The sequence below is a fragment of the Strigops habroptila genome, chromosome 4, assembly GCF_004027225.2.
Source record: "Strigops habroptila isolate Jane chromosome 4, bStrHab1.2.pri, whole genome shotgun sequence".
NCBI classification, from domain to species: domain Eukaryota; kingdom Metazoa; phylum Chordata; class Aves; order Psittaciformes; family Psittacidae; genus Strigops; species Strigops habroptila.
This window is the reverse complement of record NC_046358.1, coordinates 83,240,265-83,263,310: the sequence shown is the minus strand read 5'-3', so window position 1 is coordinate 83,263,310 and position 23,046 is coordinate 83,240,265. Positions and strand designations below refer to the sequence as shown.

At 51.1% G+C, this 23,046-nt stretch overlaps 1 protein-coding gene across 6 annotated transcripts in view; it reads right to left on the bottom strand.

The window, feature by feature from the left end:
• The window catches only part of MPRIP (myosin phosphatase Rho interacting protein), an 80,648-nt gene that overhangs the window by 15,061 nt on the left and 42,541 nt on the right, over positions 1–23,046 (bottom strand). For 4 of the 6 annotated variants that reach the window (XM_030482330.1, XM_030482327.1, XM_030482329.1 and 1 more), the window contains exons 8-16: positions 19,069–19,210; positions 18,439–18,555; positions 15,554–15,610; positions 14,656–14,724; positions 14,357–14,446; positions 13,904–14,013; positions 9,094–9,679; positions 8,095–8,211; positions 1,288–5,154 (exon numbers count right to left, since the gene is read on the bottom strand). In XM_030482330.1, the coding sequence (XP_030338190.1) occupies positions 1,288–5,154; positions 8,095–8,211; positions 9,094–9,679; positions 13,904–14,013; positions 14,357–14,446; positions 14,656–14,724; positions 15,554–15,610; positions 18,439–18,555; positions 19,069–19,210 (5,155 nt within the window). The remainder of the gene's footprint in view (positions 1–1,287; positions 5,155–8,094; positions 8,212–9,093; positions 9,680–13,903; positions 14,014–14,356; positions 14,447–14,655; positions 14,725–15,553; positions 15,611–18,438; positions 18,556–19,068; positions 19,211–23,046) is intronic. The other 2 variants (XM_030482332.1, XM_030482331.1) reach the window with 1 other exon arrangement.

Below are 23,046 nucleotides of genomic sequence, written 5' to 3'. Positions count from 1 at the left end.
GTCCCTCTGTTTCCTACCAAGGTGCACAGAGAAGCTGGCTCTGCTCTCCTCCCGGACCCCTCTGCTTGGAAGATGCTTTTTGCCCTCTTCCAAAGCAAGAACATCCCCTGGTATCAGCGCCCTGTTTGGTGCCTGGCTCACAGGACAAGGTTACTCCTGTGTCCTGCTGACCTGGGCGCAGGGTTCAAGAAGGACTTTCCCTTCCTAAGGGTTAAGATGGAGGAGATAGCATTGAGTGAGCACCACTGCTTCACCCTCCTCTCCCCAGCAGTTCTCCCTCCCATGGACGCTTGATTCACACGACGGGATGCAGCAGAACTACTGCTCTCACCAGGTTAAATCCAGCTTTTGGCTGGAGCTGAGCCACGCTTTACCCCATGCCCAGATGTGCACTGAAGATCTCATGGCTGGAAGGAAGCTCTCCTGTACTTTTGCTCACTCTGAAGAACGACTGCTCCATGAAAGCCTCAGCAGCGTGGCCTCTGCACACAGCCTGTATCGCTGCCCGTTCAACCTGCTGCTGCCAAGAGTCCTCTGCTACCCTAAACCCACTTCCCAAGTGGAAATGCTCTCCGATCAAAAGCAAAACACCAATCCCAATAGGTTATTTTAGATGCTGTACCATCTCGGGCTAGTTTTACAGCAATGTGAATGATGGCATTTAATTGACAATGGGTTTCTTTGCACCTCGCCTGGGTTTCCTGTAACTGTGCACTGTTTGTTGTGTAAAGACTTGCTGGCGTACAACACACCACCAGGGTGGTTCTCCTCACAGCCTCGTGCTTTGCTGTGGAATTTGGCATCTGTTTGCAGCTACTTTCCCCAGGAACATACGTTTTGAGAGCATTGAGTTTCCATTTCATCCTGCATTTTTGAGGGCAGCAGAGACAGACTGGAGATTTGATCAGATTGAGAAAGACAGAGTTGAGGAATGCTTTTAAGGGGAAGTCATGAAGAAAATGCACCTCAGGTATGAGAAGAAACACTATGGTCTTCATAAGGAAGGAGAGCGTGATGTTATCAAGCTACTTTGACACTCTCCCTCTACATGCAGACACCACCTCCAATAATCAACCCTCCCACTGAGACCAAGCCTTCAGCAATGCATTTAGAATACCCAAGCATAGAGAACAGGAGAATGCCATGCTTTAGAGAGACCGTTCTACCACTTTAGGGCTTGCTTCAGCATGCTGGCTCTTTAGGGGGACACCCTAACAAGCAAACCCCAGGACCAAATGCACCCTCCCGGTCACTCAGCAGCAGAAAAAGTGTTAAACGTATCAAGACCTTTAAGTTTTCAAAGTCTTTCTGGTATTTCTCCCTCAAGGTGGAAGCGTTCCCTTCTAAATGCTTGTTCTCCAGCTCATCCCTCATGACATTCATCTGGGCCTCCAGCTCCTGGATGCGTTCCCGCAGGCCATGCATGGAGTCCAGGTCACTCCCAGGGTCCTGTCCGGTGCCACCAGCCTCAGTGGCCACCCAGGCATCCCCATCACCCGGGTCCATGGCGGGGGACACCTCGGGGTGCTGCCTCTGGTACTCATCCAGGGTCTCCTGCAGGCGCTGCAGGTTCTGGTTGTAGTGCTCCTGCAGTGCCTGCAGCTCCTCGCTGTGGATGACCTGCAGCTCCTTGATCTTGGCTTGGAACTTGTCCTCCAGCATCTGCATCTGCTCCAGGTGGTATCGCTCCATGTTCTGCTTGTCACGGACAATGGCATCCAGCTGGTTGAGCCCTTCCGTCCTCTCAGCCTTCAGAGCATCCTCTGTCCTGTTCAGCTGCTCTATCACGTTTCGGATCTCCTCTTCATACCGTCCCTGTAACTCACTCAAGCTCTTGCTGTGCTTATGCTCTTCTTCCTCCAGGAGCCTCCTCTGACTGTCGAGCTGGGCTACCTTTGCTTTGAGATCAGCATTCTCCCTTTCGAGCATGGCAATCACCTCGCTGTACTCACCCTGCTGCTTCCTAAGCAAGTCTTCATACTCATCCCGAAGGAGAGAGACCGTCTTCACGCGCTCTTGGCAGAGAGCATCCATGCTCTGCAAGGACTCCTTGTAGGACTTCATCTCTCTTTCATACTCCAGCCGCACTTTGCAAGCAGCATAACAAACCTGAGCCTGAACAATTGCATCGTGGACTAACAAAGAGGAATACCTTTCAAGGTCTCCCATGCACGAATGATACGAAAGACTCTGAGATATCTTCAGGAGCTTCTGACAGTCTCTCATTGCCTCCTCAGGAGGCAGAGAGAGTAAGGCAACAGATATCTCCTTCAGAACATTAGCTTTGTCCTTTAGTTGTTGGGCAAGATCTTCCTGAATGGAAACAAGAGCTTCACTGCTACAGTCCTGCAGGCTGCCCATCTGCTCCACCTTGGCTAATTCCTGACACTGTCCCATTTGGAGACGGCTCCCATCCCAGGAGATTTGGGTTCTTTCTGAAGCATCTTTCTGAATCTCAAGTGCTTCAGAAATCTGGTGCATAACTCTGTCAAAATCAGGAGTCCTGTACGCTTTGATGATCTCCTCCAACATGCACTTATGCTGCTGGAGAGCTGTTTTGGTATTATGGAGGTCTTCTTCAATGGTTTTTAATCTCTGATGAAAAGATTCTCTCATTTTCTGTGCAACAAACCCAAGTTCTGCCTTGACCAATGTAGCATCTGCTACAGCACTGAGAAAACACGGAGAAAAGCCCAAACTTGTTGTTTCTGGTTTGCCCTCAGCTTCTCCTTCTCTGGTGCTCAAGTGCACTCTCAGCTCCTCCACTTGGCTCCAGAACTCCCCTTCCAGCAGCAGCTTCTTAGATAGGACGCTGGCCAAACTGATGGCTGTATGAGAAACATTTGCTGGCTCCAACACCACCACCTCAGCCGTTCCCTGGATCTCTCTCAGAAGCTGAGATATCTCAGAGCTCGCGTTTTTCAAGGACTCTGCTATTTGGTTGATGAGAGAGGCCTCAAATGCCACTCTCTCCGAGAGCCACCTCAGCTGGCCCATGTCAAACACTTCCACTCGCTGCTCCTTGGAGACATGCTCCTCTTCTCCCACATAACCTCCTTCTGGAGGAGGGCTATTCGTGATAAGCCTTTCACTCTGCTGATACTCTGATGGGATTGGCGCCCCTCTCAAGGCTTGGATTGCGTTTGATAAGGTTGTTTCCATGCTGGAGAGAGTAACAAGGAACAAATCACCCTCTTTCTCCTTGTCTGATGTGGGTAAAGATCTCAGTTGCTCCCTGCACTTCTCTAAGCAAGTCAGAGCTTGATCATTTCTCATTTGGAAACCTCCCAGCTCGCTAACGTGGCTTTCTATGAGCTTGAACTTCTCCTGCCTCTCATTCTCCAGCTGCGAGATCAAAGCACTGACTTGGGATAAGCTGGTCTGAAGCTGTTCCCGCAGCTGAGTCTCGGTGCTGGCCCACTGATGGTGGAGGGCAATGAGTGTCTCCTGGTTATGGCCGTGCTGGCTCTCAAGCTTCATCGTTACATCTTTGAGCTTTTCCTCTGTGATATAAAGTTTGGTTTCCAGGGAATGGATGATTGAGAGATAGGTCTCAGAGTCACTTGTCCCCGATGACAGGTAACCAAGAGCTGGCTCTGATGACATGCTTTCTTCAGACAGTGATCTGTCCTGGCTTGTGTCTGAAGAGGTGCTGCTTGTCCAGTTCTTCTCTGATCCATCTGGATGGATGTATTTCTGGCACTGGATGCTTGAGAAACGGATTCTTTGCCTCTTGGCCCCCATGATTCCTACATCGGGCTTTGTTAAGGCTTTCTGAACCAGCTCTTGGTCCTGGAGCTCTACAGCTTTGGATGGGGAGCCAAATTCCTCTGTTTGCCTCTGGCTGGTCTCAAGAACCTCATCGTCCTCCTCCTTCAGTGCATAAGTCAGAGCTGGGAGGACATCCTGAGTTTGCAGAGGCTGCCCTAGTTGGGATGGATGACTTTCGTCAGCCTCGAGATCGTGGCCAAGCTCTTCTGCCTCCTCAGCACATGGACCTGTGCCTACACTAGCCAATTTCTTTAAAGCCTCCTCCTTGGCCTTTAGCTTTATTTTAGTCTCCTCCAAACTGCTATCTAAAGCAACCATTTTAGCCAAAGCCTCACTGAGATCTTGATCTTTCTTCTCCACAATTCTCAAGTGCATTTCCTTAACGTGTCTCAGCTCTTCTTCTTTCTCCTTCAGCACCTCCTGCACACCCTGGAACTGATCCGACACCTCCTCGAACGACTGCTCCAGGTTGTGGTAGTTGGTCTCTTCCATTTTCAACTTTGCTTGCAGCTTTGCCACTTCATTATCCGACTCAGCAACCTGATTCATGAGCTCATGGAACCGACATTTGATCTGATCTCTCTCTCTTTCGAGCTCCTTGATGTGCTCTGCCAGTTTCTGGATGCTGGCCTCCTTCATCAGTAGTTGCTCCTCCAACTGGTGGACAAGCTCGCTGCCTTCGAACTTGGCACTCAGCTTCTCCTTCTGCAGGATCTCCATTTGCTGCTCGCTGTTCTGCAGCTGGATCTCATACTCATTGGCTTTATCCTCCACCTCCTTCAGGCTCCGTATTAAAACCTGCTTCTCCCTCTCACAACTCTCCAGCAAAGCCTCGTAATTCTTCTGCAGCTTCTCCTCCATGAGCATCCGCGCTTGCTCGCTGGCGTTCAGCTGCCTGCTCAGGTCCGCGATCCTGTCTTGGAGCCGCTGCACCTCCTTCTGATGGTCCCTTTGCAGAGCCTGCTGCATTTCCAGGTCCCGCAGCTCCTGGGTCTTCTCCAGGAGCAGAGCCTCCGCGCTCTTCAGCTTCTGCTCGCTGGCCTTTAGCTGGGAGCTGAGCGCGGCCTCGCCGTGCTGCCACTCCTCCAACTGCTCTTTGGCTTTCTCCTTTTCGCTCCTCAGGTCGCTCTTGAGCTTGGCCAGGGTCTGCTCCTTGATAGAAAGCTCTGCAGCTGCGTTGCTGAGCCTCGCCTGCAGGCTCTGAATCTCAGCTTCGTGGTGCCGGATCACGTCCTTGGCCTCGGCGTAGCTGCGCTTCAGCGACTGAATCTGCTGATTGATCAGCTCTTGGCGCTGGCATTGGGCTTCCAGCTCGCTTTGGAGGTCTTGGTTGACTTTGTGGAGCCTCTGCCAGGCACCTGATGGCGAGGCGGCCACCTCGGTCTTAAAAAGATTGATTAAATACTAGATTAGTAACACTCTTGGCTCTCCCTTCTGAGTGTCACACCTCTGGCCAGGCAGGCCATGGAAAAGCTCCTCGCAGTGATTTGGCTGCTACACACATGCTCCAATTGGGATGATTTGTTCTTGGCATAATTTGTTTGGTTTGGTTTAACCTTTTTTTTTTTTTTTTGTTATTTTTGAATGAGCAATAACTGCTTTCCAGTAACAGAAAACATGGACCACAACATCAAAACAGCTGTACAGTAACAGGCTTAAAAGGAAAACAAAATAACCCAACCAAAACTCAAATAGAACCAAAAAAAACACACGATGGAAAAGAAACACCAGCAGTAAAACAGAGACAGACAAGAGAAAAACAGGGTGTGAAGAAGGAAGGATGATAACAGGTTAAGAAGTGCTTTTTGAGCATGTTTGTTCGGGTTGTTGTGGAACAAAAAGTGCACAGTTCAGGTAACACAGTCCTACCGACCCAAAGCAACAACAGAAAGTGAGGTGACAGCAATGACATCACATCCCACCCCAACGCAGGACAGCGGCGTGGCGATGTCATGTCTGTGCCTGCCAAACAGGACTTAGTGGCTGCTCATCGCATGACAGAGATGTTGTTATGTTAAAGGTTAAGACTAAGGAGGATCTAATTCCTCTACCTGCAAAAAACAAACCCAAAACCCAACAAAGGACAAAATAAAAGAGCCCGACAAGTGAAGGCAGGGGAAAAAGGTGTGATGAGAATGTAAACTAAAAGAAACCAACCTTTGTGAGACTCAAACCAAAGCAATGTAGCATGCAACGAGAAAACTCACAGAGAGAGAACTCATGCAAAAAGGCGACAGAAATGATGTATCTTGAAACAAAATACACAGACAGGAAGAGGTGAGAGAAGCACAGCGTGAAGCCTAGGAATTTGGCCTGCCTTTGCTGTACTCTGGTTGCTGATAAGGAAAGCCCACAGATGTGACACTCAGTTATGTTAAGTTATATTTCATGCTTTACACCAAAAACATGCAAGAACATCCGCCCGGGACAGGTTAGTACGTGACCCTTCCCACCCACCACGACTGGAGCCCGGGGGCATCTCCAGTCTGTTTGTGAGGAGCAGGAGCTCCCACTGTTTCTCCCAGTAGGGGTGTCCCATCCCAAGGAAACTCAGAGCAAGAGAGGGGTTACACGAGGCCAGAGAGGCTTCGGTGCATGGCACATGCATCAGGGTGGGGATCTCAGTGGCTGCCTTATGAAACGTGCAGCGTTTTTTATGTCAGGGCAGTGCTTGGGGGTCTATATGGGGCTGGTCTTGCTGCCAAGGATGGGGTGGTCCCCCCCAGGTAGCTCAGAATGGCAGCAGTCAGGCTCCTCCATCATCCCCCCCCATAGACAACCTCTCAAAGTTAGGCAGGATGGAGGTGGGGGGCACAATTCAGAAGGTCCATCCAAAAAGATGTTTGCCCACAGTGTGGGGCTGCAGAAGCACCCCAGTGATTCCATTCCTCCACCCCAGTAGGGGTTTGGTGGGGTTACTCCCTTCTGCAATAGGACTTTAATCCCTCTGCTCCCAGGGAAACACAAGGGAAATCCCCAGAACAATGAAACTGGAGCAAGCAAAAGCATCCAGCCCTTCCAAAAACCCTCTCCAACTTCTAGATCACAAGTTGGGTCACTTCTCGCTGCAGTGATGATTTCTCAGCCCTTCTGCAGCCTTCCCCCTCCTTGTATCAAGGCACTACGGCCAACTTCAACTCAGCCAATCTGACGATGGATTCAGCATCCAGCTTTTAGCCCCATTCCCTGTTTTTTTCCAGGCTCCAGGCAAACGAAGGCCGGATGCCTTTGCCCCAGGGAAGTAGGAGTTACTCTTCCAACACTGACAATTGAAAATGGAACTCCTCCAAGCAAGCACTGTCAGCCTGGGGACTCCAGAATTAAATGTATTAATAACTCCTCCAAGGAGATCACTGGAAAAGAAGGCAAGATGCTCCTCTACCTGGGCTGGCTCCACTGCCTGTGCAACTCCTTCAGGGGAAATTCCTCCCATGGGAAAAAGGGACACAAGATTCAGCATCAACACCGGGTTTGCTGCCATGGGAGCTCAGTGTGTGGTCACTTTGATCCAGAGCCAAACTGGCCAAGTACATCCGAGCAGGTCAAAATGCTGCCCCTGCAAGCAACAGGGCTATGGACCCATGAGAGCAGCCAGAAGCTGCCCTGCAGGCGCCACAGCTCCTCCGGGCATGGATGCTCCCAGAGGAAGGGCTGGGAAAAGACCGCTTTCTTTGGAGGAGGGGAGGAAAGGCTTCCCAAGAGACTCTCCCGTCTCTTTTGCCAGAACCTCCAAAACACACGTAAAGGCTTTGCTGAGGAAAAGCATCTTGTAACAGAAGAAACCACCAAGATCCAAGACAACAGGTTCTCCTTGTGCAAATCCTGCTCTGGCTGCAGGGAATGTGTCTGGGAATACGCCTGCATGTGCTGTGTTTGCCCATGTAACCACCACACCAGCTCCCCATGCAGGAGCACACTTAGAAAGCCTTATGAGCACCCCACAGCCTGAGGGGAATACCTGGAGCATAGAAAGAGGGTAACAGTGGTTGCATAGGCACACACAGGATAGATCAGAGGTGGACTCTGCTGAGGTCCCACCTGCCTACCATGGCTGTGTATTGTTTTCCCTCTGGGATGCTAGTAGGCAATGCTATCTGCTGCCTGTTGCATCCCAGATCAGGGGTTTTGTTAAGCAGATGATTCTGTAAGGCTGCAGAATTAGCAGTATTTGCAAGAAGATCAAAGCTCCTAGAGCCCACTCAGCGGTTCACATCCCTGCGTCAACAAAGGTGCAAGCACGAACACCCCACACCGAAGCCCACCAGGGTCCCCCCTGGGCACACGCAGAGGAGGATGGTTTCTCTCTCCTCCCTGCTCCCCTACCTGCAACACGTAGCCCTCACGGGCGCTCTGCTCCCGGCCCAGTGCCACTTTCAGCTGGTCCTGCAGGTGCCGGTTCTGCTCCAGGAGCTCCAGAGCCTCCTTCTGCTTCTGCTCCAGCTGGAGGGACACAGAGACAGAGTCCAGAGAGTGGGCAGGGGGTTGGTCATAAGGAGCAAGGGGCTCGGAGACACAGAACAGCACGAACAGGGCTTTTGATAGCACTGCTGCTTTGCTCTGCTCTGGAATCTGTGTTCCATTTTGCCAGGCAAAACCCCTCCCCTCTGAAAGAACTAAGTTATGTATTAGTTTAGTTCCTTAAGCTCACTGCAGCGAAGGGTGAATGGCACCAGCTTGTGCCAGGCATGACCCTGGCAAATCCCAGCCCAGTTCAGATTAGTGATACTCCTGGTTACTTCCTGCCCGTACCCCTAATACACCTCAATCCCAACTAACAACAACCTTTGTTATCCCAGGCATGGATCTCTTCCAAGTGAGCTGAGTCTCCTCCTTTCTTTTCCTAAAATCTAAGATTGTTTGACGTAGGCTCCTCAAAAAGGGAACCTCTGTTGTGTGTGCTACAACTGAAGCCAGTTTATAGTTTTGTAGACATAACCATAGACACAAATCTCTACAGCTGCAGAGGCACGCAGAATTAGGAGCTTGATTTTAGGGTCTGGTTGATACACACCAGTTGTGCCCATCTCATCAGAGGCAGGCTGGCCAATAACCAACACGAGTGGTTGGGAGTGGGTAACAAAGTGCCACTCTTGCAAGAACAGCCCTTTCTGCAGCCGTGGGAACATGGAAGCTGCTGGCAGGGCTGAACGGGAATGGACATGGATCTGTGCCCTGCCAGCTCCCCAGGGGACCCTACAGCATCCCCGCCCCTTGCCATTACAAAGCAGGAATAAAAGGAGCTTTTTTAAGCCTTGCTCAGGCTTCTTATAGTTACCACAGTGGCCTAAAGGCTGTTCCAGCACCCCACACACCCTCCTTTACCTCCTTCTCCAGCAGTGTGGTCAAGTGCTGCTTCGACAGCCCCTCATCCCGGTCCTCAGCATGGGCGAGGTGCAGTGGCGTGATGGGGATCTGCTTCTCCTCCCGCAGCGGGGTGGTCTCCACTTGGTGCCAGCGCTGCTCGATCTCCACGTGGACGTTCTGCGGTTTGATGTCTGCTGGGACGGGCAGGATCCGATCCACCTCCATCCTCAGCGCCTCTTCCGACCCTGCCCCATCCACAGCATCGATCATCTCGAAGCGCTTGCGCCGTTCCTCCCGCCGCCGGGCCCGCTCCCGCTCCAGCTCTCCCGGGTCGGTGTCGGTGGCACCGGTGTCCCTGGGGAAGGTGGCAGAGCCGCTACTGGAGGAGTCTGCAGTGTTCGCACGCTCCTGCACCAGGGCTTGCTGGATGGGGCGAAATTCAGCCCAGTCAAAGGTCTTGGACCGTCCTTCTCGCCGGCGCTCCCGGGCACGGCTCCGCTTCTGCTCCGGGTCCAGCTCAGCTTGTTCTGCATCTGGCTTCTCGCTTGGCTTTGGACCAGTCTCGAAGGAAGAGCTTGTTTTGCTTTTCTCTTCCGGCAGAGAGCTGTGAGGACAGAGAGAGGGTGAAGGAAAGTGTCAGTGGGTGCTCGAGACAGCCAGGCGCTCCCACGCATGCCTTGAAGAGCTGGGTGGAAAGGGGCTGCTGGAAGCCCAAGCCAATGCCAAGTGGGTGCCCCCCTGCCCCTCCATCTCTCATCGCCTCTCAGGTGCAGGAGCTGCTGCTGCCTTTCCCTGGGGTCACACTGGTGTGCAAAGCTTTGGTGCAAGCGGCCCCAGATGCTCTGGGTACCCATGGCCCCCAGACAGCAGCTGATCCCAACCTCACTCCTCCTCAGCAGCCGCCCCACGGCTGGTGACCATGACCCAGCAGCAGCCCGTGGCCGAGGCAGCGACCCCAAACCATCCTGCCAGGCAGGGAAGAGGCTTCCAAAGCTCCTCCAGCACCCGGTGGCTGGCTCAGTGCCCACCACCCTGGTTGCAGGGCTCCATGCACACACGCTGGTCGATGCAGCCATAGTCATGTACTTGCAGGGAGGATGCCACCAGTCCCACCAAAGTCAGTCTGGCTTCAGAGCTGCGGGGCGGAGAAGCAGCTCCCAAAGGTCTTGGGTAACAGGGGGGGAAGGTTTTCCTTGAGCTTGGCAAAGTCGGGGTATTAATGGGTTGAAAACTTCTCCGTGCCACTATCTGCACTGAAGGCACAGATCTCCCCTGGGGAACCAGCCTTGAGGGCAGCACGGGGGCTGCACGCTGTATGAGCAGTTGTCAGTGCAGCAAAGGAGAGCAAGAGTTATTCAACAAATGCCCATTTCTCAAGCAAGGAATAATTTTGAGTGCTGAGGTGGTGGGTTGGGAGGGGAGACATACTTGTCGAGCAGGGAGAAGTTAACAGGGGAAGGCAATATCATTTCCAACCTATGGATAATCCATAATGCAGGATTAGCTTATTAATACATGCCAGCCTTGTCACATGCAGATCAAAATCAGAACGGAAAACAGCAGTGTGCTAAGTTTGCAGAGGAAGCCATCCCGAGGGAGTGGCAGGCATGTGCTGAACCCTCTTTGCTATCAGAAGCCCCTAAGATGCCTCCTGAGGCACAGCCCTGCTGCTCAGGCTGACTCCTGGCTTTCCCTGCTTCCAGTACAACCACAGCCTCCCCTCAGGCTGCAGCCTCCAGCACAGCCTCAACAAGCTCTCCAGAAGGACACAGTGGGAAGAGCTGGAAAGCAGCTCCTCAGGCCCTTCGCTGCAGGCAAATCACTGCTACTAGGGCTCTGACCCATGGGACCACATGCACTGAGACTGCGGTGACCAGGAGGGAGCAGCACGGCCTCTCCTCCAGCCTTGGAAACACACCCCAGCAGCCAATAACCTCATGTATGTGCATACACCCAAAACAAAGGATGGAGCAGAAGAGATGACTCTGCATGGGTCCGGGGCTAGTATCTTCCGATGCACTTTCATCCACGATCAAACCACAGGCTCAGTAGAGCTGGATTGCAAGACACTGACAGTTACAGGCTAAAAGCAGCTTGAGATAATTCTTTCTTCAGCTCTGTCACTTGCAGTGAACAGAATAAACCCAAAGGCACCACAATGAAACCTGCTCGCTCCTCAACCATGAGAAGATACTGCACAATTCCAAAGCCAGGCACTCAATCTGGATTACAGCTGCATTTAAAACAAGTAAAACGGGATGAGATTGAGTCTTAAACTGCAGAAGAGCACTAGGAAAAAATGGGGTTTGGAGGCCCCTTGGATGCTGTTGAGAGGCAGAAATGATGCTGCTCTAAATACCACATGGAAGAATCTCGGCATTTCTAAAGGTGACACATTTCATGAGCTCATTTCTCCTCTCCTGCTTTCCAAAGGGCATGGGATGTGTGTCAGGGAGCAGCGAGAGCCACTGGGGACTGGGTTAAGACACTCAGAAAACTGACCCAAAGATTCTCGTTTCATCTCCCGCAATTGCCCACGGCTATTAATTCTGCTCACACATCTCACATCTCCTCCATCCCAAATTAATTCACATCACGTGTTTGTGTGTGGGATCTTTGCCTTGAAATGGTATTTATAGGTCAAAATGAAAAGTCAGGGGTTTTAATACGGGTGGCTGTGGGAGCGGTGTGTGCAAGAGGCTGCAGGGAACTGGGGGAGCTCTGGGGAGCTCACCCTCACCGGGGAACCAGTGCCCCAGCGCTGAAGCAGCCACCTTCTTGCTTGTGGGTATATTATATCTGCATGGTGATCATTAGCAGAGGGTAATTAGTGTCTCTGCAGACTGCAGGTCAGTGCTGAGGGCAGGGAGCAGCGCAGCATCTGCCCCCCCGCCAGGGGCTGACACATGCAGCAATCTAAACAGTAATTAGGACTTGAGTAACGAGTGTGTTTGGCACAGTGGACACATAGCAGTGGGTTAATGAGAAACACAGCACAAGGCTGCAGGAGCATATGGAGTCAGACCAGCCCTGGAAATGGGGTGAACACCATCATCCTCTCAGCGCAGTCAAACATCCAGGCTAACGTCCCTCTTGCACCCCAGCCACACTGTGCAGACATTTGCCACCTCTCCATCGTGAGCCTTTGGCTTTCCAGCAGCCCTGTTCGGAAGGTGGGTGCAGATGTTAATGATGGGCCTGAAGCCAGCTGGGATGGGATGGGATATCCCACACCATGGCAAGGGGCTTGTGATCAGGGACCGGTAAACACAGCCCTGCTCCACGCACGGTGCAGCCCTTCAGCTAGCAGCAACATGACTAACCCATGTACCCCATCCAAATCAGTGGAAAACAACAGAAGTGCACCTATAATTCCCTTTTCCCCAGCTCAGGATTGTGACTGATGTTCTATTAATGCAGTGTAACAGGTTACTGCCCAACTGGTACCTGTGCTTGGACCCTCTCATGGGGGTAAGCCAAGCCAAACCACTTTGCATGGGCTTGGAGCAGATGCAAAGGCAGCAAGCACAGGACTACTGTGCTGCAGTAACCTGTTGAGCTATATCTGGCTCTTTACAGCAGAGAGATCCCCTCAAATTTCCTTGGTCTTCATCTTCATCTATAGTCACATCGGAAGATACCAGTGTGGGGAAATCAAGTGTCAAGACCATGTTGCTTCTTCCCTTCTCTCTGGCTTTTATTTAAGGAAAAAAAAAATAATGGGGGGGGAAAAAGGAAAGAAAACTAAATGGAAACTGCAGGACTTCCCATCCGAGGTGCAGAAAAGGAGCATGCAGTGAATCACGAGATAATACAAACCACAGAACGTTAATACAGGAGAGAACACAGTTTTCCAACCTGGGCTTCAGCACGGATAGTTTCAAAGAGAAGTTTTTCCTGGGATTGCATGGAAATCAAACACACACAGGAATGAGGAGAGAGGCGGCTTCCCCGAGACCCCCGCGAGATCCACCAGAGCTCGGGCAGGGCTGGGAAATGGTGGCCGAGTGCCAAGCGGGATGGGGAAGGAGAGGCTGGAGCATCTCCGGGTCAACAGCACCGGGTGAGAAGAGCCATTCCATCAATGCAGGGACAAACCTGGCAAAAACCTGCTTGTTTCAGCTATGGTAAGGACAGGAGACGGAGTTAATGGTGCGGCCGTGTCCATGAAGCCTGGAAGAAGTGACCCATACGAGTGTGGCTGGCACAGTTAGCTGTGAGGAGGTTAAACACCCTTTACCCGCAGCCACAAGCGCCCACAGAAGGTACTCTGTGAAGCGAGGGGGTCCCTTCCTCTGGCACTGGTGGCAGGAGGAGACGTGAGCGTTACTAAGGGGAATGAGCTCTGGAAGATCAAAAGAGGAGGGAAGATTTGCTGGCTGGAGTTTAAAATACATCAGAGCCAAACAGCTTCTAAATTGAACCCTGGGCTCGTGCTGCTGTGACCCGCGAAGGGGATGGGCAGCTCGTGCTGAACAGTAGCCAGAGGAAAGGGGGAACCCGGCACAACTGAATCCAAGTGGTTTCACAATACCTGGTAGGAATCCAGAGGAGCCTTGATATAGGAACAGTATTGCATATTCCTACGCACAAATTAAAGCCACATTTTCAACCCTCTTTGAAATGTGCACGCGTTAAAAGAGTAACTCAGCATATCAGCATCCCCACAAAGCGTATCCAAAATAAGCCCAGAGAGAGGGATGTGAGAAAGAGCCGCAGCTTCCAGGAACGGACAGGCTCAGAAAGAGGAAAGAAAAGGGATAAGGGAAGAGTTATTCCTGCACAGCAAACCAGACAACTGCAGGGGCTGCTAAACTCCCCCCTTTACCTTGTTACATCTGGAGCAGTGGTGGGACGAACGTGCTTCATGATGGTCTGGATCCAGTTGCGGCGAATGCCCGTCGTCATGGCTGAGAGAGTGAACTCCCCTTCCTTCGTCTAGGGAGGGAGGAAAACAGGCTCAGAGCAGCTGATTGCACCCACCAGCACCTTCCCATGCCCCCAGTACAGCCCTGCACCCAGCCCCAAGCCCCCAGTGCTGGGACATTGCTCACTGGCTGCGTGGAGGTCGCATCCAGCCCCTCCATCCCCAAGCATGCTCACAGTGGGAATTAGGCCATAAATCCATGGAGCTCTTTGAGGGTGCTGGGTGGCCTCTCATACGTGTCTGGGGACATGTTTCCTTTGCCACAGATGAGCATCCCCAAGCAGTAACACAGCATAAGCAGCCCCATTGGCTGTCCCACAGCCAGACTCTTCCTTCTTCCCATGTTTTCCTTACATGGATCTGGAAGCCGTAGTTTCGCTGCACCGGGTACTCAGTAACATCATAGCACGTGGATAAATCGATTTCTCCATCCAGGTCAGCTGCCTGGAGAGGGAAGAGGTAAAATAAGACCTAATGCTTTATGACCCCAAAGCGCAGTGGGCTCACAGCGAGGAGGTTCTTGAGAAGCACAAAGCACTCTGAAGAGCAATGCTCCAAGACCTTGGCATCTGGGAAATCAACCTGTATGGGGTTGGTCTGGGAGCACCTGAGTGCAGAGCGATGGGTTGGATGCTGATGGGGAAGACACTTACCTCCTCAGCCACTGAATCCCGGTAGTATCTCAGGCTCTGGTCGGTCAGCACAAACCAGTGCTTCTTCCACTAGGAAACAACCAAGACAAGGCAGTTACACTCTTGCTCCTTCCACATTAGCAGAGCCCAGGCAGCTTGTCACAGTCACCCAGCAGAGACACCCTCATTTCCCCTCAACAGGCTGAATGGGAGGTAAGGAAATCCAGGGAAGGGGATTGCAAACAGCCAGTGAACCCATGCTGGCACCGGTGCCTGTCTCTAAGGCTGTGATAGAGCAGCGCATCCCGTATCCCTCCGGGAATGGACAGGAGGAAGGCAGCAGCGGCTACTTCCCTCAGTGCCAGCTCGGAAGCATTTATTTATTCCTTGGCCTTGCCATTTCCCCAGTGTTCAAGAGGCCTCATCTGAGCCGCATTACTGACGCCAAAGAGGTTGCTGGGTCGCAAGGGAGCTGGTTGCTCCCAGTCTCGTGACTAATAGAGAACGGGAACACTAAACCAGTGCTGCCATCTAAGCTGCCCCAGCTCCCTAGAAACCCAGGACATGATATCCCACTGTGGGGCTTTGAAACCTCCCCAGGACAGAGAACCAGATATTCCTGCTCCAAGACAAACACCATTTGCACAGGGTTTGCACACAACCACTGCTGCCTAGCTCCAGAGTTAGATAAATTCCCTGTCGCTGCTTTGCCCGAGCACCTACAAGTGGTTTCTCCCATCTGGAGCACGGCCCGATACTCATCCACCTTGCAAGGACACTGGAGCTTTGTCAGTGCCAAGAGCAGCCCCATGTGCAGCCGGCACAGCCAGGACATCCAAGTGAGTGTCAGCTGCCAGAAAACAGGACTGACCATGGCATCAAACACCAATGTTAAGGGCAGAGCTTCCCCCAAACTCACCTGCCCATCCTCGTACTGCTTTGTCAACCAGCCCTTCTTGAAGTTCAGCAGGTCAGGCTGCAAGAAAGGAGAAAGGTGAGCAGAGGGGAGGGCAAAAGCATCTGCACCCAGAAGAAAAGAGCATCAGCTCTATAAAACACAGCACAGCAATAAGAGAGGCCAGTAACAGTTAAATTCAGAGAATTGTAGAACAGTTTGGGTTGGAAGGGACCTTTAAAGGTCATCTAGTCCAAACTGGATCATTATACTGTGTGGTGGCTAAATGTCCGCTCCCAGGAGGAACAAAGACCTGCTGTATGGTTTATTCAGGCTGTTCTCTTCCTAGCACTCCTCTTGGAATTTCCTACTGCTACACCAGCATTACAGAGGAAGGAGAAGCAATGAATTAGCAAGACTGCAGGCGGTTTTGTCCCTCTATTGTATATTACAAAAGTGCTATGGATGCAAGGCTGCATCCTAAGTTCCCAAGGATGGAAACACAGGGAATCCGAGCACTGCACCACCCAAACGACACCTGCTCTTTACTCCAAAGAGGGTGCAATGGGACGTTGAAGCCCTCAGAAAAGCAACCAAGGCAGCGTGGGATAACTCCTGCCAGCCCTCGCTCCCAGCCCTGCCCGTGTGCAGGGAAGGATGTGGTGGAAATGCTTTCACTCCCTCGAGGCTGAGCTCCTCCAGCTGCTCCACGTGCTGCAGAGTGGAGGAGGAAAGGACAGCAGTGTGTGAAATGCAGCTGCAGTGCCTGAAACAGGGTATAGCAATGGGATCAATGGAAAACTGGGGTCTGGAAGCCTATTCAGTCAAACCAACGCTGGGAAGCACACACATTTGGGTGCTCCCATCGTGGTGGGAACACAGCCCCACTCCACAAAAACACAGGCGGGAAGTAAATGCCATGCTGCCCTTCGTGAATGCCTGTGGAATGCGATGAGGGAACAGAGAGACACCAGCTGGAGCAGCCCTGGCTGTGTTGTGGCTGCAGGCAATAAACGCACCAAGCCCTCCCAGGGCCTGCTGATGAGGCAGCAATAAGCCATGAACAAACTATAGAGAATATTGCATTGGCCATGACTACATCCATCTCTCAAGAGCTGGGCATCCTGATCTCAGCCCTAATTTACCCTGAGAGAGCAACATCACCACCTCTTCTCTGCCAAAGTGCAGGTAAGATCGTGCTCTTGGGGTCTGGGTCCTGTTGAAGCCCTTTCTTGTGCTACAGGAGAGCATCAAGCAAAGAATCTGTATTTGGATCAGAGATAACTGGCTCCCAACTATGTAGAGAAGGAAAACAGGACTACAAGAGTTAGTTGTTCACTTGTTATTTATCAACTGGGAATAAACAGAATCATCTGGAAAAGCAGATAAATCTCTCCTTAGCAGCATTCATACTACACCTCTTAGTTTCTCTAAAATTTAAGCAAAGCTATAGAAGCAGACAGAGAGGAATAATGCTGCTAAGCAGTATACGCATGTTTTAGACTGGGCTGCAGTGAGATACTACAGAAGTACCAGGAGCAGAAGGTTTCTCCTGCAGGTCCCACTCCACATGGAAACCCTGCTTTTCTCTGAGTGCTCGGGCAGACAGGAGAGCACAGACTGTGCTTGAAGCTGCAAAGCTACTGCAGCATGAAACGTCTGGGACCAGCTGCCACTGAACGGTGCAGACATTAGAAACCAAAATGAGATGAAGCACTTGATGGAAGAGATACCCAACGCAGCACAAGCCACAGCTCCTCTGTAACCTATGGAGCCTAACAAGGGATGAACTCTCACTTGGCTTTTATCCTGATGGATAACCGATTTCATCTGACACAATGAACCCAATGGGCAGGGGAGAGTCTTGCAATCACGGTTGCAAGCCAAGCAGGCATGCAGGTTTTTGTTATGCTGCTACTTTTATAGCAGGAGTGGCACAACACAGGCTTATTTAATGTAAGGAAAAGCTTTTCTTCCCACTGACTTTCTTGCCTTCACCAGATGCTGTGCATTGCCATTTAAAGTGCACCTCTTGCACCTTTTTATTACCACCAAGAATTTAAAATCCCTCTTGTGGCTGTACAAGTCTACATGAAAAGCTACAGGAGGACTCAGCCACTGCATTTTTTCTGCAAGTCCTAGAATGGAAGCTGCCCCTCCACAAAAAATGCAGCTTGTATTTACAGTGGCTCTGTAATCTTTGTGAGAGATTAGCAAGTGTATTTATTTTGCTCCTACAGAAGGGTGGTGAGTGAGAGGAAAGCATTCTGTGTTTGTTCTGTACTGTTTGCCTTCAGGTCTGCTGAGCATTTGAAATATGCAAAGGGAGGAAAGCTCAAGAGGGAGGTTTGACCCCTCCTCACAGCCTTCATCCCACTCACACCCACCTGCAACTGCACAAACATCAAGGTAGTAGCATTAGAAAACCGGGCCATGTGTTAGCTCTGTCTGAAGATGCATCAGTTCATGACTCAGAGACAGCACAGGGCAAAGAGGAGCTCTGGCTGGCAACCCCAGCACCTCAGCGGTGACCTACAGCATCAGTGTCTAACACATCAAGCAAAGCATTGAGGAAAGAGGGTATTCCAGGGAAAAATAACTAGCAAAATGGGTGTCTGCTTTCCAAGCTGCTGCTGTATTGAAGGAAAAGGACTCCTTGTAAGACTCTGTTTTAAACAATAGAAGGAAACAGGCAAGAAGTGCAGGTCTCTCCAGCTGAGCCCCTGTGACTCTCAGGATTGGTCACACCTGATTCAGGTCAGTGAAACCTGCTCCAAATCTGAGTGTATCCTATATCCTACGTCCTGGCTCTGGCGAAAGCAGCAGACAGCCCAGTTTTCACTGGACCTGCATGGGAAGGGCCTCTCACGTCCTGCCCCAAGGCAGAGGACACGGCCCTGGCGTCTCACCGTCATAGAGGACTCTGTGGACCTTCTGTCCAGTGACTTTGCCCGGCGGTGCGGGGACAGGGGAGACGCAGACACATCCAGGATGGAGCCCACAGCTGCAGCTTCACAAGTGAAGTCCTGTGTGAACAGCGTTAGCCCAGATCAGTGCAGGAACTAGGACAGAGTCCTGCTCTCTTGGCTCATGGCATAAAAATCCCTGTTATTAAAGGACATCTCAGGCTCAGAACAAGTGTCACTGCACTGGCAATACGTTTTTGTCCTCTCAGGCACTAATTTGTTCCCAATATATCTAAGCATATCTGGGACTCTCAAGACTACCTATTTCTTTTGTTACCTCACCCCATCCTGCTGTGTTCTGCCATTCCAGATCTGAAGTTTCCCTGTTTCTATTTTGGAGGAAGGAGAAAAGACAGCCTCATTTTCCACTCTGCAGCTGGGCCATGAGAGCAGAGCAGCAAACAGCAAACCTGCATAGGCTGAGCACACACAAACGGTCTGGCTCCTGCATGAGCCTGCCTGTGATCCAGATCCCCTGCTCCAGCCAGGGACAAACCCTATAGCTAAACCTTCTATTCTGGGATGCCAGATCCCATCTTCCAAACCCCACAAGACTTGGGATGAGCAGCTTACCCGTTTCCGTGGGAAAACCCTCTTCTCACTCCTGCCCTGCCGCGTCTCACTGGAAAGGGCAGCACTGGCCGACACGTTCGTTTCCATGTGCTCTGCGTTCTCAATATCTAATGCCTCAAATTTTTCAATTACCTGGGATCTCCTGGAAAACAGACAGGAAAAGGGAAACCAGAACGGATTTAAACCCCAGAACTGAGCTGAGCTGTACAACCCCACACATTTAAGGCTGCAGAATTGCTCGACCCCAGTGTTCATGCACACCGGGCTTCTGGTCCCTCTCTGTGAGCTTCAGAATGCACAAATCCAGGGCAAAAACCACCCCAATCTGACAATGCATCATTTCACCTATGGCCAAAGAGGGACAAAAACCTCCCTAGTATCCTCTTAAATATCTAGAAACCCCTTGCAAAACCAGCAATAACTATTTACTCATAAATTTTACAGCCCTTTGAGAGGCAGGGACTGAGCTTTGGCTCAAGCTTTGTCTTTACTCTCCAGCATTGCAACTGTCGATGGCTCCCCCAGGTCACAGAGCAGACACAACAGACCAAGCTGGGGTGCAGAGGTAATGGGTGGCTGTGGGTCACCCTGTGCACCATCACTGCAATAGATAGCCTGTAAAAACTCAGCCACAGGTAACACCCAGAGGGCTGCACTGAGAGAGGAGTGTCCATAGGTGCCTCCAGACAACAGGTCTGGCTTGCAGGTTGTAGCAGCTGAAGAGGCATGAGATGAGGAGCACCCTGTGCAGGCACCCCCTGCAAAACCCTGGGGCTCTACTCTCCTCTCAAACTGGTCTGCAAATCCAGTATGGACAGCAGGGAGCACAACTTGGGCTCTCAGACACTGCCTTGGTGACCCATTGCACCATGGCACTTAGATCTCTGAGGATGGAGGAGAACTATGAAGAAATGTGGATAGAGCAGGAGCTGACCCCAGAGCAAACCCAAACGGGATGCTCCTAAGAAAGGAGCAGGTGGAATTAAAGCACCATTCCAGCAAGAAAAGCTGCTCGCTGACCCACAGGAAATACTGGAGTTCTCAAAGGACCTGCTAGTGTCTAAGTTTGCATGCCCAGGTTTCTGTATCAACCTGGTCTTTAACCACAACATGGGAACATGAAGCAACAACCCACCACCACCACACATGCCAACTGAGCTCCAAGCTCAGTTCTGAAGCTCCCCAAAAGCTCAGTCCAGGTGAGTTCTGGACACAAAATCCATACCCACACATGCTGCATCTCAACTCAGGGCTGCTTGCTCTGTGTGAACCTCTAATGTGCATGAAAACCACAATGGTAACCACATGAGGGGAAACAGGTTATCCAAAATAGCACTTTTAACACTTCCCAGAGAAAGGAACAACAGATTAAGGGCTCAAAACCCACAAGATGTTCAGTTTTTAACCAACATTTGCACCAAATTCCATCAATGAAACCAACAGTCTGAGCACATCACATCCCCCAGGGGGCTGGAGCCCCCCACTGCTGCTCAGAGCCAGGCTGCCAGGACTGGGTGCTGAAGCCCACAACCAAAGAGGAAGGGATAAAATCGGCTGGGGGAGACTTTGCTTTGTAAATCCAAACACCTCTGATGTTTTTATGGGACATGTGCTCAGCCCCTGCTGACTCCCAGTTTGCAGACTGGGAGCAGGCAGATCCCAAGCTTGCACAGAGCTCCCAATCTCTCTGGGATGTTCTGCTCATGAGATGTCCATTCACAGAAGCCTGTGGAGCATAAATCCACATCCTCCATTCACCAACAGATGGGGAATTGCTTTGGAAATGCAGTATTTGAACCTTTTTTACACTGGCCCAGCCTTCTCTGAGTTTCAGTTTAGGAGGGAGTAAGAGATCCATGAATTAACATTGTCTGTGCCCTATTTAGGTGAAGGCCTGAAGAAAAACAAAATCAGGAGGAAAATAAAACCAAACCAAAACAACCAAATAAAACCATAAAACAAAATCAAAAGCAGGTTGATTTCTCATGAAAGGGGCTGCACCACCAGGTTGTTCTACGGCTTGAGATTGAGATGAGATGGTAGCGAAGCAGGCGAAGTAAAGGTGGACACGTCACACAGCAACACAGCAGGAGAAGGTGGAGAGCAACAAGACCTGGAAGAAAATAAGGCTGGAAAATGAATGAACAGAAGAGGAAATTATATCTCTGCATCTACATACAAAACAAAATCAAAATCATTCCAGTAATTCGTCATTAAAAAAGGGAGGAGGAAAAAATAAATCACTGCAACCAAATCACAGCCCCGGGGGTTAATATCATCCGGATTACAGGAAAGAATTGTCTTTATTTCCCATTAGCTCATTTCAGAGAGGTTACTGCTAGAGATCCTGGAGGAATGGGGAGGGGAAGGGCTGTCCTCTCCTCCCCATCACGAGGGGAGAACTGCTCCCTCTGAACAGCAGCTCTGTGTTGCCAAAACAAGGCTGCGGGCAGGTACCAAGAAGCGTTTGAAAAGCTGCGGTGCCATTCAGTGCTTTCTCAGCTACAAAGCTCATCCCAAGTTGTTCCTCGGCCATGCAGGCTGTTAATCTTTTCCAGGCCATTAAACCCGAGCTGCAGATCTGGGCTGTGAGGTGGAGGGGTGTGTGTGGTAGGAAGGAAAGCTATAAAGACCAGCACGAGCTATCGTTAAAGTGATTCTCTTTGATTGGAAGAAAGGGCTTGTTTTTATTGGATTCATTCATTATTGAGCAGCAAGAAAGACAGTGAGTGTCAGGGAAAGGAAGAGGAATTTTCCCAAAAGGTCCACAAAAATGAAGAAGATAGTTTTACAAGGAAAAAAATATATATACTTGGGAAAGCAGGCACTCCTCTGTGGGTAGAAGCTGCATACAGAGCAGAGCTTGCCATCTCCAGAAGCTCCAGAGAAGGGATTTGAGAAAGGAAAGTCTTTTAAGCAACTTCAAGCAGCTATTTATCAAGGCTAGAAACAGACCCTCAGCCCCCTGACCATGCTCCTACAGCAGATCCAGCAGATGCCACAGGGGACTCTTGCCAGCATGAGCAGAACATGGGGTCAACCAGGAAAACCACAGGTTTAGAGGCTGCATCCCTAAAGTGTGCAAGAAAAGCCAAGTTTGCCAATCAGAAATCCCAGTGCTTCCCGGGAAGCTGCATAAAGAAAGGGCTCCAGGTCTCTGCACCCCAAGGACTCCCCACCTGATGGTGGTCTCCTTCCCACCCTCGCGAGATGTGCCAGGATTTATCCCTGCAGCTGCAAAGTCCCACTGCGATACAGGGACCAACGTCCAGGGACATCCCTGACGCTCTCTGTGCCAAACAGGCTTCAAGATTCATCCATGGGGTTTCCAAAGAGCTGCCCCTGCTCTTTCACCCTATGGATGGGTCTGAGATGGGAATCTGGAGGCACGGCAGCCCCGTCCTGCCACGTGCCAGCAGAGGGAACTCGCACTCTGCTGCTCCACCAAAATCCTGGAGATGATCTCCTGCTTTCTGGTTCCTGGCTCTAAGTGGCTGCGAGCTCAGACGGGGCGTGGAGGCAGCCTCAGGTATAAATGGTCAACATGGAAAACTTCCAGCCCAATCCTGGACTTAAGTCTTGTAATCTCTCTTACTATAAGGAAACGGGACAAGAAACCAGCTTTATCGGGAGCTAAGCCTGCAGGTGTGCCACTCAGGATGCAGCACAGGGTACCTAAAATAATCCTTCTCCATCCATAGCTCAGACACTCGCACTGATTTGTGGTGGGTAAACAAAGAAAAAACGGGAGGAAGAACCCAAAATACCACCAAAATCAAAGCAAGTTCGTTTGGCTGCACTGAGGGATGAAAGGCAGATCTGAACCATGCCTGGCTGGCACCTACGGGGTTGGCATATGGGCAAGTGACTTCAGGCAAGTGTTCCTGGATGTGTTAGTGGGTTACTGAGAAGGATTGTTAGAAATGGTGTTAAACTCCAAGGGAAAAGCTGACCCCAACAGCAAGGAAGTGAGTTATT